This window comes from Zootermopsis nevadensis, unplaced genomic scaffold (genome assembly GCF_977971745.1).
Source record: "Zootermopsis nevadensis isolate Lab colony 2312 unplaced genomic scaffold, Znev_1.0 Znev_ptg000025l, whole genome shotgun sequence".
NCBI lineage: Eukaryota > Metazoa > Arthropoda > Insecta > Blattodea > Termopsidae > Zootermopsis > Zootermopsis nevadensis.
Genome location: NW_028259157.1, coordinates 1,661,973 through 1,675,169, shown reverse-complemented (window position 1 = coordinate 1,675,169; position 13,197 = coordinate 1,661,973). Strand labels below are relative to the sequence as shown.

At 38.7% G+C, this 13,197-nt stretch overlaps 1 protein-coding gene across 3 annotated transcripts in view; it reads right to left on the bottom strand.

Moving 5' to 3' along the window:
* LOC147872618 (disheveled-associated activator of morphogenesis 1-like) overlaps window positions 1–13,197 on the bottom strand; it is a 191,031-nt gene that overhangs the window by 63,069 nt on the left and 114,765 nt on the right. The window contains exon 1 of one of the 3 annotated variants that reach the window (XM_087356181.1): window positions 1,835–2,013. The exons of the other annotated variants lie outside the window; for them this stretch is intronic. Coding sequence (XP_087212307.1) covers window positions 1,835–1,852 — 18 coding nt within the window. The 5' untranslated portion in view covers window positions 1,853–2,013. Of the gene's footprint in view, window positions 1–1,834; window positions 2,014–13,197 lie in introns of those variants that run through there. 3 annotated transcript variants of the gene reach the window in all.

The window sequence follows — 13,197 nt, the reverse complement described above, 5'->3', positions numbered from 1 at the left end:
GGGATTATTAAAATACAGGCAAGAAATACATGTCTGAAATCCCCAAAGCGGGGGAAATCACGTAATTAAGACAAATTTATGAGTGTCTAATATAAATATTCCCTATCATATCTGAGTACTGAACTGTTCAAGACCACATTAAATGAACTTATGTTAATGTTCTTTTACGGTACTCCGTAGTGTGGAATGGCTTATAGATTCAAACGTCTCCATCTTCAGGGTTGAACCTAAAAGAGCATAATCAACATTGTCAACTGAGAAGAAATTATTACACTCGAAGTCATATTCAGGAAAGCTAACCAAAAAATACAATCTCAGGCAAAAGTGTTATCAGAACCAAATGTGTTCAACATCACACATAAACTGCACTTGCAGGAGTTCGAAGTAGAGTCCTTTATAAGATTTTAAACTTGTGAATACCACGAAGTGTAGCAAATCGTGTTAAATAAATTACACAAAAATTCAACCGACATTTTATTGTATCTCTCCGGCCCCAGTAAATCTTTCATGAATCCATCGACGTCAAATATTTCGTAAATTCGTGCTACTGATACGAATCCAGAGACAACAATTGGTTTCAGAAATGTTAACAATTAAAATTAGTCCTGTTGCAACTCTACGAAACTAAGAAACCAGGTTACGCTTACTGCAAATGGCTACTCTTAGAGGAATAACTTCTTTCTTAAATCAAAAAGTAATTTTAATGAAAACGCTGTCAACTTTCTTTATTTGATTCCTCATTAATGATATGTTTCCCACGTAGCTTGCAGCCATCTTTAATCCAAGTGATTAACGAAAATGTCTGTGACAGTAGACAGAAATATGTATTTTGTCACCAAATTCATATCCCAAAGTGAAAGTTCCTAAAAGCTTAACTTAAAAATCGAATTTTCTTTTTTTGTAAAAACTTTATTACATTCGGCTATACGTGTTTAATATATTAACCCTTACACACCGATGGTAAAGATTTCCCACCCACCTTAACAATCTACGACTTTTAATTTATTTAACCGACTATAAACGTGGATTTACAGCAAAAACAGTGATTATTTCTCTAATCAGCCCTAACAAGTTAATATTTGTAATCGTGAAGTTGTGGATTTACTTTTTTGTGAAATGGACTGCATTTTTAAATACGACGTATAAAACTTTACCACTATTTATTTATATTTACAGTTTATTTAACAACGATTTTCTCAGCATGTCAGAATATATATCGTCGAATTACAGGATCTGGAAGCAAGCGGTCGTGGCCTATTTTAAGATATCATCCCAGAATTTGCCTGGAGGGACTGAGGTAAACCACGAAAATCCCCAGAGTGAGGATAGGCGGCGTCCGGGCCGAGATTCGAATTCGGGACCTCCCGAATACGAAGCAAGAGTTTTAACAACTGGACCACGACCTGTAAGCCGCTGTTGCGTTGTGTAGCAGAACGTTTTTGTTGTATTCCTTCAATTTTATCGATCTGAAGGCAAATTGCCAGTCATGTCGGAGCATTCGCCGATGACAGTTGTGACGAATGAACCGAATTCCAGGATTAACACAGACAATAAACAGACGGCAAAACGTTTTCTTACTTCTGCCTTAAAAACACCGAATTCCTAAAAACGCATAAGAAGTCAGATACTCGAAAAGTACAGCAACATTTTTAAAGTTTGGGAAAAAATATTACGAAGATTAACATGTGACTGTCCTTCACAAAACGTTCAACATCTCTTTTCTCTCTTCCTAGTAAAATAACACAACAGTTAATACTGCAAACAATTAACAACGTTTAATAATGTTTTACAAAGGTGTAATAGCTCAGTGTAGTGACAAAAAAGTAGAACATACCAAATAAATCTTCCCCATAGCGACAAAGTTCAAGATGGCAGCAACGTAAAACACAATGACACTGTTTGCTAGATGAAGCAAATTCTTGCTAATAATCCTTGACGCAGTACATTCTTTAATGTCAAGCAGAACACATTCCGAGCACAGTTGCTACTGACACCAACACACCTCGACGAATGCAAAAGCCATACTAAAGAACTTCGTTAAGAAACGTGCAGGTGAAAGCGACAACTCCGCCACCGCGATTATACCGGCGAGCAGGTGAACTAACCAACGACCTACATGTTTCAGTACGTGCAAATCCATCTTGCTTGCCTCCAGACGTGACTTATGTACTGAACGACCTGTACACCTCCCGCCCTAAGATACCACAGGCATTAGACCGTTTAAGTTTAAAAGTTAAAATTTCTTATGGCTTACTTAAAAGACTGCTGTGCTGCAGAGTTAGTTGCCTAGCGACGGGCTGATTACTCGTCCAATGAGTCTTATTAGAAGTCTAAATAGATTTTAAAAAAACTGCCATTTTAGGAGTAGGCCAAGGCAAGTGATATGGTTTAATTAACAATAAATATTTGGAAGGAAGATTAAAAATATTAATTTAAGCCGTAAAATGTTAAATGCACTGTCAATAACGAAACTGAAAAAGAACATCGCTTACGTCAATATTTTATTTTGAGGTTATGTCTATTAACTTAAAACACGTTTCAGAATAGTAAGGTGCTGCATATCTTATATAGATGGCACTTCATATTCACTGCTGTAATTGAAATCTGAAAATCTATTTGGTTTTATTTAACAATACCTTTAATGTCACTGACGTAACAGTTCAATGTTAACACTCGTGGTTTATCTTTTCAAGAAGGCTGACGATGACCAGTGCTGCCATAATGAATCTCTAACTAAAGATATTGTGCCTCATATTCATACATTTTTTCTCAGCCTTTGAAGGGCATTTTGCTGGAATTTACCTTCACATAAGAAGTCAACTGATGTCTGCGTGTTAAAAAACCTTGTACATCGCTTTCGATAGCAAAAACCTTTTAATGAACCAGAAATTTCTTCGTAATCTGTGTCAATTCTTCAAATATGTTATAAAAATAGCATGACACATTCGAAATCTAATTCAGAACCTTAAATAAATTTGGCCTTAATTAGAGTGAATGAAAATTCGTGCAATATTTTTATTAGTAAAAGAAACAAACCAAGTTTTATATAAAAAAATCAGATTATTCAAAAAATAAATATGGTGGTCCTACGGGTTATTTTGCCGACAAGTCTTCTGGACGCAAATACACGTCTTGGAGGAACATACCGCCTCCATCCTAAGGGTTGCATCCGCACGCTCACCCCCGAAACGTTGGAATACAAATGAATACACGGTGCAAAGGCCCACAACGCCAAAATTTATATTCACACTGAGAAATACGAAGTTTTTTGCTGTCGATATATCGATATGCGAGTCGATATGACAGGATAAACGTAGTCGTAAATCGTCAGCAGTCGAAAATAACTTCTTTATGAGGGAAATAAAACAAAATTTACCACAAACACCTGGTGGAAAAACAGTGCGGAAGACTATACTAAATTAAAATAGTGATTTAAAAATTATAATCATTCACACAGCCCAAAATACCTGCACAATATTACCACGTCAACGAAAATAACAACACACACATTTATAAATATTATTTAATGACGCAAAAAGGCCCTAAGCTACATTTTAATATAACGAACGTTTGTGTGGAACGAATATTTCATTTTATGGGGTCCGCTGTATTTGACTTTTGTGTTTATTTATTTATTGAAACCAGTGGTTCTTCACTCCTCCGCACGTCTTCATGGCGTGACGCTCAATTTAGCACAAGGATAACCTTAACTTTACTTCTCATCATGAGAAAGACACAAAGCATTACATATTGCAGCGGTGAACTGATATCGTCGGATCTGTCGCAACATATGGCGAGTTTTCCCAGACAGTGCAGTTGTTAGTTCCATTTTTGACAACGTGAGCGCCCCATTCAGTCACCGCTCAGAATGTAACAGCGTGAACGCGTAGCAGAGCCATCCAAGCTCTGGCCTTGGACCCCGCACAGAGGAGGAGAGGTCACTCATGGTTAACGCACGTGGCAAATCACGTGTCTCACGTAGACTCCCAGCAACTGTAGTTAGGCGAATTACAATATCATAACTCGTGTATCAGCCAGATTAATCGGGGGATTTCTTCATTACCACTACGTAGACTAACCTACGCACTTGAGACAGGTGTATTTCTGGAAAAAGTGGAGATATTGAATTATTCTAGAGTTATTTAACGACGATGATTCAGTGAAAGAGATCAAATGATGAAAGTTTATAAGAAATAATGGAAATGTAAGAATTAAGGACGGCTTCGTGACGTGTTTGTAGGTCTTAAATCGGCAGTAGCCTTGGGAGACGGAGTAAAACCAGGACAACCTCATTCGACAGGGTTACAGGGTATTCTGCAGAATGAAAGTTGAGATGATTATTGCTGTGTAGATATGTAGAAATGGAAGATTGGAAATGTATGTGGGTTCTTTGCAGATTCTTAACTAAATCAATACCCCCTGCCTCACAATGCTTTGCGTCGCATGATCGAATCCTGATAAAATCAAAATTACTTTTTTCTTTTGTGAAGCATTCATGTTGTCACTGTTTATCGTACAAAGAATAAGTTTACTTTAGTTTCAAACTTTACGAAAATATGTAACTAAATATGGCCCTATTCAAAATGGCGCTATAGTCGATCCCACCTCACAAGTTTGTTCGTCCACCATGTTGTTATTATCGATTGTGGGATATTGAAAATTACGATTTTAGAGTATTTCCTAATGGCATAACAGCCATACAAAATTTAATCCAAATCCGTCCGGCGGATCTCGAATTTAAACATACGGACGGACATAACCTTATAAGCGTTCACTGGATTCGCATGTTTTAAGGATAATAACTATAGAAACAAACAAATAAATAAACATAGCACAGCCTACATACATAAAACATTTTAATGGTATGGTATTTGAATAACTGGAATAAGTTTTGTGCATGTGGTTTTCTGCTTAGCACGACGATGTTTACGGAACCGTATAAATGCACACACACATGGCGAACTATCAGAAACCCAACTGGTGACTGTCAATGAACACAAGAGAACGGAAAGCTAGCGAGCAGCTGTTCAAGCCACGACACACATCACTTTCAACAGTTCACTTGTATGAGAACATCTGTCATCCAATCGAAGAAATTCCATTAGCCATGTTAACGGAAGCGTTTTCATAACGTGTTCCTTTTTCTTCCAATACACAAGCAAAATTCATATATAGGTGGTCCCAGAAACATGTATACACACTGTCATTAAATGAAATAGACATTTCATTAAACTAAATTTTTACATACGTCAGACGTTGGAACTTAGTGAATCAGCGAATCTAGTGTAGGTTTTGAAAATGACCACTGTTACCCTCATGGCACAGTTAACAGGGGTGAGAAACTGACAAAATGTCAATATCACGTATTGTAATACATACACTACTTTTAGGAACACCTGTATAGTTCGTTATTTGCATTTTGAAATTTACATTTTTAAAAACTAATTCGAAATACTGCACAAAAATCAGACTTCTCTTTCTGCAGTTTTAAAGTTTACAGTTTAGGATCCGTTATAACTAATTCGTATTTAAAAGACACAAATACACTATGATAATTTTACGTAAAGTGTGTAACTTTCTGCTAATTTAATTAAAGCTTCCGAATCTGGACAATTACACCGATGTTACACTGTAATAATTTCTAGGTCTTCAGGGAGATTTCCTTCGGAACCCTCAAATCACTGATGTAGCATAAACTTTTGAACCTAGTATTAATTTATTTTAAATCACTTTTTATTGTAGCTGTTAAACGTTTCATTAGCATCTTTCCCCAAACATTTATAAAGCGATATCTTGGAATGTATTTATTAATATTTATAGTATTTAGAGTTTCCAAATTATCGGTCAATTCTTCATAAATTGAATAAAATATTCACAGATTCTAAACGAGGGGTTTACAGAATCTACTTTTCATTAAAGTTTTTGTTCTGCAGATTACAATTAAAAGGGATCCTTTGTACATCTGCATGCCGTTTGCAAACAACAGCAAAAGATCTGGAGGAACATTTAATAAAAATTTTCAAAGTTTTTGTGAGGTGATAAATCTCGAAAGTAGAAAAATGTGGCTCTTCCAACGAATGTGCCTACACACATTTTTCAAAGTCGTTGTGTTCGATGTTGTCTTGGCTTTTACTCCAGACATACTGTGCCTTCCTGTTTTCAATTCATCCCGTTAAGAATTCACCACGTTGGCAAATGTTTGAAATGAAAGGGTCAGAGTTATACTTTATGTTGGACACAACAATTGGTTTTGGAGCAAATCGATTAAATTAGATTTGACTTCAATGTAAAATTTACATTCGTACAAAAACACAATTTCTAGAATATAAATCCAATAATAAACATAATTCCAATTGATAAAGTAGAATACTTTTCTACTATGCACACACTGGTTTAATATCATGAAGAAAATACTTAATTAAACTTCTTTCGTGTATAATTCTAAATAAGAATAAGACACTTTACTCAGTAGTGGATGATAACAAGGTAGAAAAGCGTATTTTTTTACAAGAATGCAAATAATATTCTCATTCGTTCTTTGCAACGTGTATTTAGATGCATTAAATCCAGCTTCGGCCACCAGATCGTAGCACCTTATGTCCACCTCACGACTTTCTTCATCCGCCATTTTGTTACCACCGCTCGTACGACATTCAATTGTTCCATTTTGAGATCATAAAAAATGGCACAACCTCTACGTCAAATTTTGTTTAAATCCGTCCAGTGGTTCTCGAGTTTAATCGATTTGACAGAAGGACGGACAGCCAATACCTGCCGATTATACATTCTCTCTATGTACTTCCTGGAAGGCATTCATAACAATTAACCCCGCACAAAGGTAATTTGGGTTTAGGTAATCTACTTTCACGCCTCACTTCCGTTTTAAATAACCTAGTAGGCAAGCGGACGAACACAACTGATTAATTACTATAGACTTCGCTTAAGCACTTCTGTAGCAAGAGAACGACTTGGGCTGATTAATAATAATGGTTGTAAAATATTGCAACTCTGCTGAAAGACACTAAACCTTGTTGCATCCAGATATTGACAATGCAAAATGAATGTCCTCTAACCTATAAATTCTGATGAATGTATATCGTACCGGGTTTAGAACTGGATACTTAATTACAAGTTACAAGTCTGTAATGTCGTAACAGAATACATTTCTCGCGTCATTAATTAAGTCCAATGTCTTCCATCCAAGCTGTGATTATCCTTAACGCCCTTTCGCATATTTTTCGTAAGACGAAGTAATATAAAAACTGGAATCTTGTGGTCAGCATTGAATTTTAATATTCTGATTATAATTTTAACGAGAAGCAGCTGTAATTACCCACGTCGTCCGCTTTTTACCTACCAACCATACTTGCCCCGTGCTGTGAAGTCCTTGAAGGACCTTGAGCTCCCCATACATGTGGAGTTTCTTTCGCTAATTAGACATGTGGCAGAATTCCTTGGATGAGTGATCAGCCCGACATCTACCGACACAGAAAAACAAGGACAATCTTCCATGCTACGATCCCAGTGTCTGGAAGACCACTGGCGTATTACCAATCTATCAGCCACTAATTAACGAAATAAATAATGTCCAGTCTTTAAAATACTGACAGTCGCTCAGCTGGTCACAGAACACCTTTCTTTCGCAGTTTCTGAGAGTTTATCTCCATTCACAGAAGGGCCTGTCTTTGAACTTTAACCGGAGCCAGTTCAATCCACTTCAAATCGTCATAACCTCTATCTTTGATGTCCGTTTTAATATTATACCCATGTATACAGTTAAATCTCACAAGTGACCTCTTCTTTAAGATTTTCGAGCCAGAAGTTCGAAGTAATTTATATTTTACCATCATCCGTCATTCCCATAATTTATTCTCTATAATATCATTAAGTAAGTAGATCATATTTTTAAACTCGTCATGATCTTAATTTAAAAAGTAATTCTGAACTGGGACAAGCATAATTCGTAACAGTGGAAGATGATGATGATGCCCTTTTTCATGTAATTGTCACCATTCTTTCCGGATTCAAATATTCTTTTCAACACATTGTCCTCATAAGAATTACACAATTTTAATCATTTTACACACGATTACATGTTTATAATCTAATTATGCTTCAATGAAGAAAGAGACTGTATCAGGGGTAATCGACACTGAAACCATATTATTGACGTCATATCAACTGCAGAGAATTTCTTGAATTTACAACAAAATTAATATAAATGAAAACAAACTGCTTCCAGTTTTCGTCTGGAATTACTGAGGAAAAGTACGAAATATCTCAGTCAAGATAAGAGATGTTGCTCTCGAATCAAACCTAGCGCTTTTCCGCTCAGTGAACTTGTTCGCTATTTTGTTTTCGTACGTATTCATAATGTATGAAAAATACAAACAGGTATACATCTGCCATATAATCAATGAATCTACTAATTGTGAGTGGATTATTCAATTTTACATGCAGATTTCCTCTAATTTACAATGATTGAAGAACACGATATATTTAAGCCTTTGAGGATTGAGGTTTGAATTTAAAATAACCGTTCAATTACTGTATCTTAGCTTTTTCCATAATCTTAAACCAAAAATACTGTTGTGGGATATGTATGTGACCCAAATTTTGTTGGAAATTAGCATGTTTCGACGAATGTCCAAAATCAAAGCGTAATTTTTTAAAAAAAAATGTTTCCCATAGGGAGTTATGGAAGCCCTGGACATCGTAACTACACCACAGACTTCTTAAGAGTCAGCAGTGAAATACTGCCTCAGTAACCGACCCTCGTCCAACGCGGTGATACGTTTCTTAGAGCGCGGCACGTTCGGTGACTCCGCGTTAAACGAATTCAGTATTGTGTGGGATTAACGAAGATAGGTGAACTACGCTATCGAAAATCAAAGTAAATAAACAAATTATCATAAATATACTGTAATGGCATTTATATATGAACATATTTAGAAGAAAAATACAATTCCATTTTGATTCGATAATTCTGTCCAAGGACAATATAAGAGGTGCGATCGGAAAGTTTCAAGACTGCGCCTATAAAAACCCGTACACTTATCTCAGGTATTAAATTCATCCATCACCCTCGAAGTAGTTCCCCTGGGAGTGAACACAACGATCCCAGCACCGCTGCCAAGCCTGGAAGCATCCCTGGAAATCTTTCTTTGTCAGTCTGTCAAGCACCATCTGCGATTCTGAATGAATCTCTTCTATCGTCTCAAATCTCCTTCCCTTTAGCTGAATTTTCGTCTTTGGGAAGAGGAAGAAGTCACACGGCGAATAAGGAGGGTGCGGGATGACGGCCATGGTGTTTGAGGCCAAAAACTGCCGAACTTTGAGGGCGGTGTGCGCTGGCGCGTTGTCATGATGCGTCGCATGTGGAGTTCTTCCTTTAGAATCAGCTGACAGGTCCCATAGCCTATCCCAACAATGTCGCACAAGTCGTTGATGGTACGACGTCGATCTTCGTGAATGGCCTGCCGAATCTTCGTAACATTTTCGGGCGTTGTGCTCGAAGATGGTCGTCAAGATCGCTCGTCATCATCGACAGAGGTTCGGCCATTTTTAAAACGTGAATGCCACACAAAAGTTTGTGCACGACCCATTGCGGACTCCCCAAATGCTTGCTTTAGCATTTCATAGGTTTCCGTAGCCGTTTTGGCGAGTCTTTGGCAAAATTTGATGCACACGCCATTCCGAAATCGCAGGAGGGTCGGTGTAATGCACTACCAAAACGCCCGTAACTAAGAAACAAATGCTAATTTGATGATGCCGGCTGGCACACTGATTCACTATGAATGTAGGCCGCACCCCCTAGCGGCAGAAGCTCGTACTACATCCGGTTCGCCCTCTATTGACACAGACTTGAAACTTTCCGATCGCACCTCGTATTCACCATGATAACAGCGAGGGTCAGACCGCGTATAATCTGTCCGCGTTCGCATTTAATTTAACGCGTATAATGGAATCCGCGTTGGGCAAACCCGTGTTTGAGGAGGGTCTACTGTACCGTAAAGTTTCTTAGACGTACTTGAAATAAAGTGAACGCGAAGTTGATTTCGTGAAGTTCAGCAGACAGACTGGAAAAGTAAAATTGATACAATGTAATGATTGGTCAGTCTAGAGATTCTTTAGCCTAAGCTTTTTGATTAACAACGCGTCCTTCAGACAAAGATAACGCAGTTCCTACAAACCAGCTGCCTCACTTCCCTTGAGGCGCAAACCTGGATATTATTTTCCATAATTATTACAGATGAATTCCTTGAAGAAAATTATAGTTTACTGAGAATAATAACTGCTGTTTCATCATTAATTATTTGTAAGACAATCCAATTTGCCAGTAGAAAATAAAAAGTTAAACCCGCTCATAACGGAATCCGAAGTAATCTTAACGTCCAAGTTTGTTTCCTGCGTTGAGTGGACTTCTGGGTCGATACCAGCGATCTGCATTATCATGCTGCCTTCTTCGTATAAGTTGCTACACCAGTATACATGGCGTTACAACCCAGAAGATCGAGAAAGACTTCGTCACCGCTTTGAAAACCAACAATCTCACAACCTAAACGTGTCTTCTCTTCAGGAACATTCTATTTTCCTCTGCATTTTCGTGTGGATATGAACGCTGGCCTTGTAATCCTGGGGTCACGGGTTCGATTCCCGGCGGTGCCCGAATTTATAACTTGTGTTGGGCAAGGCCGTGGTCTAGGCAACACGGAGTTTTCCTCCGTGGCATTCACACACAGAAGAAGGCAATGGCAAACCACTTCTGGATCATCTGCCAAGAACGTATATGAACAGGTCCCAGTCCGAGAAAAGGATGGAAGGATCCTGTTCATATGGACCTGTCGTCAGACAGAACACTAAATAATAATAAGATAAGGTGGTCTAGCGGTTAGAACGCTGGCCTTGTAATCCTGGGGTCTCGGGTTCGATTCCCGGCGGTGCCCGAATTTATAACTTGTGTTGGGCAAGGCAACACGGAGTTTTCCTCCGTGGCATCCCAACAATTACTCCATTCACACACAGAAGAAGGCAATGGCAAACCACTTCCGATCATCTGCCAAGAACGTATATGAACAGGTCCCAGTCCGAGAAAAGGATGGAAGGATCTTGTTCATATGGACCTGTCGTCAGACAGAACACTAAATAATAATAAGATGAGGTGGTCTAGCGGTTAGAACGCTGGCCTTGTAATCCTGGGGTCTCGGGTTCGATTCTCGGCGGTGCCCGAATTTATAACTTGTGTTGGGCAAGGCCGTGGTCTAGGCAACACGGAGTTTTCCTCCGTGGCATTCACACACAGAAGAAGGCAATGGCAAACCACTTCTGGATCATCTGCCAAGAACGTTTATGAACAGGTCCCAGTCCGAGAAAAGGATGGAAGGATCCTGTTCATATGGACCTGTCGTCAGACAGAACACTAAATAAATAAAATGCATACGTACGATTCGAGCCAAACGTCAAAATACACTGTTATTTATTCATTTATTTATATATTTAACGACGCTTTGAGTACCTAGACTGACTACGCTGTTGGTCACGGGTTCTCCCAATCACGTTTAAGGCGAGGACTTCACTGTTTCTTGTTTGTGACAGGAATGTTCAGCTCCAAAAATCCCGTGAATAAGAAATGGACCTCCCCGTTCAACAAAAAAAGTTCTACTTCAGATTTCGCTGCACGCGAGAATCAAATAAGTCTGCCTGGTATAAAAGCGATGTGCGCATGCGCAAACCCATATTCCTTAGCGGAGAAAATTGATCTTTAACGCGTCTTCGTATCTGTCAGCTTTTCGCAGTATCGTTATTCATTTATTTGTTAATTAGGCGCCATTTTGTAACTCCCAGTGTTATAAAGTATTTTCAGTGACGTTTATATAAAGTTATAACACGCACAAAGGTTTTCGTTTACTGCGAACAGGGAACCACGTGACTTCTCGGACAGCGTACGTCAAAATGGACTTCCTCTAACTCCTGCGTTCAACACCCAAATCAGCGCGACAATATTTCTGTCTTTATAATTACCTAAAATTGTGAGATACTCGAAACTCCTCTGGCTTAACAAGAAAGACACGTGTTTATAAAATGGACCGCGGAGTGGGGGGGGGGGTCGAAGGACACGCAACTGCAAAATATTATTACTGAAACTTGTTTTTATGATCAACATAAGAAGCCTAACAGTCTGAGACCAAGAGTGAATCACGGCACATCATATCTATCTTGGTCACGTGTTCGCTGTTGCAGCTGCTTGAACACGTGCAGATTATGAATTAGTCGGTGCTGATCCACCATCAAGGGAAATCGTATCTCATGTCAGGGTTGGGGCTAGTCTTCACGCAGAACGCAATAAAGATTCACACCTTATTTAAGGTCGTCCGTAATAAATATTATTCTAAAAATATCTCTACTTTACAGTAGCGCGCTCCTAAAGTTCGTAAGCAATTTTTTTTAAGAATATTCATATCGATCTCTTACGGCCTATTTGTCCACCGTTTCTATAAGCCAATACTCACACTTAAATTGCGTGGAATTAATTGCATCTTCTGCGAAATGAGACGTTCGTTACAAACATACAAACTAAACGAAAAATTAAATATGAAATGTAAGAACACGGCCCACATACATGCATCACTCCCTCCATAAACCCATCCCACTCCCTCTAATCCCTCCATTCATCAATCAATCAATCCATTGTCAATCCGTCCGTCCGTACACACACATACGAGGTGCGATCGGAAAGTTTCAAGACTGTGTTAATAGAGGGCGAACCGGATGTAGTACGAGCTTCTGCCTTTAGGGGCTGCGGCCTACATTCATAGTGAATCAGTGTGCCAGCCGGCATCATCGAATTAGCATTTGTTTCTTAGTTACGGGCGTTTTGGTAGTGCATTACACCGACCCTCCTACGATTTCGGAATGGCGTGTGCATCAAATTTTGCCAAAGACGCAGATGGTGCTTGACAGGCTGACAAAGAAAGATTTCCAGGGATGCTTCCAGGCTTGGCAGCGGCGCTGGGATCGTTGTGTTCACTCCCAGGGGAACTACTTCGAGGGTGATGGATGAATTTAATACCTGAGATAAGTGTACGGGTTTTTATACGCGCAGTCTGTAAACCTTTCGATCGCACCTCGTATATACATACGTACATACAGAACTACTGAATTAGCTTATAATTTTGGACAACCCTGTTTGGAAATCAC